The sequence below is a fragment of the Gavialis gangeticus genome, unplaced genomic scaffold (genome assembly GCF_001723915.1).
Source record: "Gavialis gangeticus isolate Ggan-Ray unplaced genomic scaffold, GavGan_comp1, whole genome shotgun sequence".
NCBI lineage: Eukaryota > Metazoa > Chordata > Crocodylia > Gavialidae > Gavialis > Gavialis gangeticus.
The window spans coordinates 85,560,741-85,562,540 of NW_017729031.1; the positions used below are offsets into that span (position 1 = coordinate 85,560,741).

Genomic DNA, 1,800 nt, shown 5'->3' on the forward strand with positions numbered 1-1,800 from the left:
CTTCCAAGAGAAGTGGTGCTGGCTCCTACCCTGGGGGTCTTTAAGAGGAGGCTAGATGTACACTTTGCTGGGGTCGTTTGACCCCAGTACTCTTTCCTGCCATGGCAGGGGGTTGGACTAGATGATCTGCTCAGGTCCCTTCTGACCCTAGAAACTATGAAACTATGAGACGTATGTTTATGCTGCCTTTAACAAGCTGCAGTTGCAGCAGTATAGACATACCCAAGCTAGCTTGGCTACAGCCAGCAGCATAGCCATGGTGGCAAGAAGTTCAGCACAGTCGCCCTGAAAAGCTGGCTAAATACCTAAGTGGCTAGGCTGTGGCTGTGCCAAGCTCCAAGCTATCGTAGCTATGTTGCTAGCAGTACTTAAGCTAAGCAGTTCAAAGCCAGCTCAGGTCCCTGTACATAGCCTGCAGTCAATGTCTATGAGGATGTTTTGCACAAGATATGTAGAACACTTAGAATGAGAATTTTGTGCATTTGCAGCACAGTACATTTAGCATGCCTTTCATCCTAGCTGTTCAGTCACTGCTCTGTTGCTACTGCACAAAAAGGTCTGTCTTGGCCAAATGTGCTTTTTAATACCTTTCAGAAGAAAGGTGGGAAAAATAATGCAGGTCAGACTGCAGTGTAAACTTTGAAAGTCACTACTTTGACTTAGGAGATCAGCTGTCTGCCCGCTATTTGCATCCTCGCAAAGGTGCTTTTCCTTAACTCACATTAGCTTCTTGTTTTTCAGATTACTACTTTCAAAAAAAACTAAACTGAGCACACTGAATATGCACACAAGAGCAGGCATGCTAGCAGTGCTCTTGGGTTCACCACTGCAGGCATATTACCAGTGCTCTTGGGTTCATCTTGTTCACTGGTAACACACAGTAAGAGGAAACTTACAGAATCTGCTCAATGATCAAGCCAAGACTGCCAGGATTTCCCTTTAGAAAAGGTCTAAATATTGCATTAACACACTTTTAGTCTAGTAACTGGAAACAAGAATCTAGTAAGTAGAAGGAATGACTTTGAAAGATTTAACGTACCGTACCTGCAAGGAACTGCTCATATTCAATGACAGGGATGTTTTTGTTGAGGCTCGGAAGATCGAAAAACTCAGACCAAGGGATTCGGACCTGATGAATGTCAGGACTCTGCCAGTGATAAAGACGTCCCCAAGGAGGCAGGACCAGGACCCAAGCTTCTCTTTTCACCAAGGTCTTCAGAAGCGAAGCAACGCGAACGTAGACATCCCGGCGTAGATTGAACCCTTCGGGAGGATTCACGTCATACAGAAGATACCTGGAGAAAGCAAGGGGAAAAGAAAGACTTTAAGCATTTCCACGCCGTATCTTCCCCCTCACTTCTTTGGTCTCATTTTAAGTGGCCCTGAAGTTGTCTTCTGCGCTTCTTCATGGGCAGAGGTGGGAGAAGTGTGCGGCTGCACATAAATAACTGTAAGGCTTGACATCCCCCAACACACACCAACTGCAGATGCTTCCCCGGCCTGACAAAGGATATTTATACCCAAAAGCTTGCCAAGAGTTTGCCAACTATTGGTCTAACAAAAACCAGCAGATTCACCCAAAGAACCTGGTCCACCTGACATTCCCCCAAACAGGTTGAACCCCGTGGGGACCAAGTCGGAAGAGCAGAGGCTCACTTCACCACGGGGCGGGGGGGGCCGCCAGAGACATAAGGCGCCAGCCAGCGGCTGCCACATCACTGGTGTCAGTCAGCGGCCAAACAGGAGGATAATACTCTGGGGGCGAGCCCCGTCGTAGCCGAGGAGGGAGGCAGAGGTCAC

At 47.8% G+C, this 1,800-nt stretch overlaps 1 protein-coding gene across 1 annotated transcript in view; it reads right to left on the reverse strand.

The window, feature by feature from the left end:
• The window catches only part of POFUT2 (protein O-fucosyltransferase 2), a gene marked incomplete at its 5' end in the record, with an annotated part of 39,560 nt that overhangs the window by 36,023 nt on the left and 1,737 nt on the right, over positions 1-1,800 (reverse strand). The window contains one exon of the mRNA XM_019522885.1: positions 1,045-1,295. Coding sequence (XP_019378430.1) covers positions 1,045-1,295 — 251 coding nt within the window. The remainder of the gene's footprint in view (positions 1-1,044; positions 1,296-1,800) is intronic.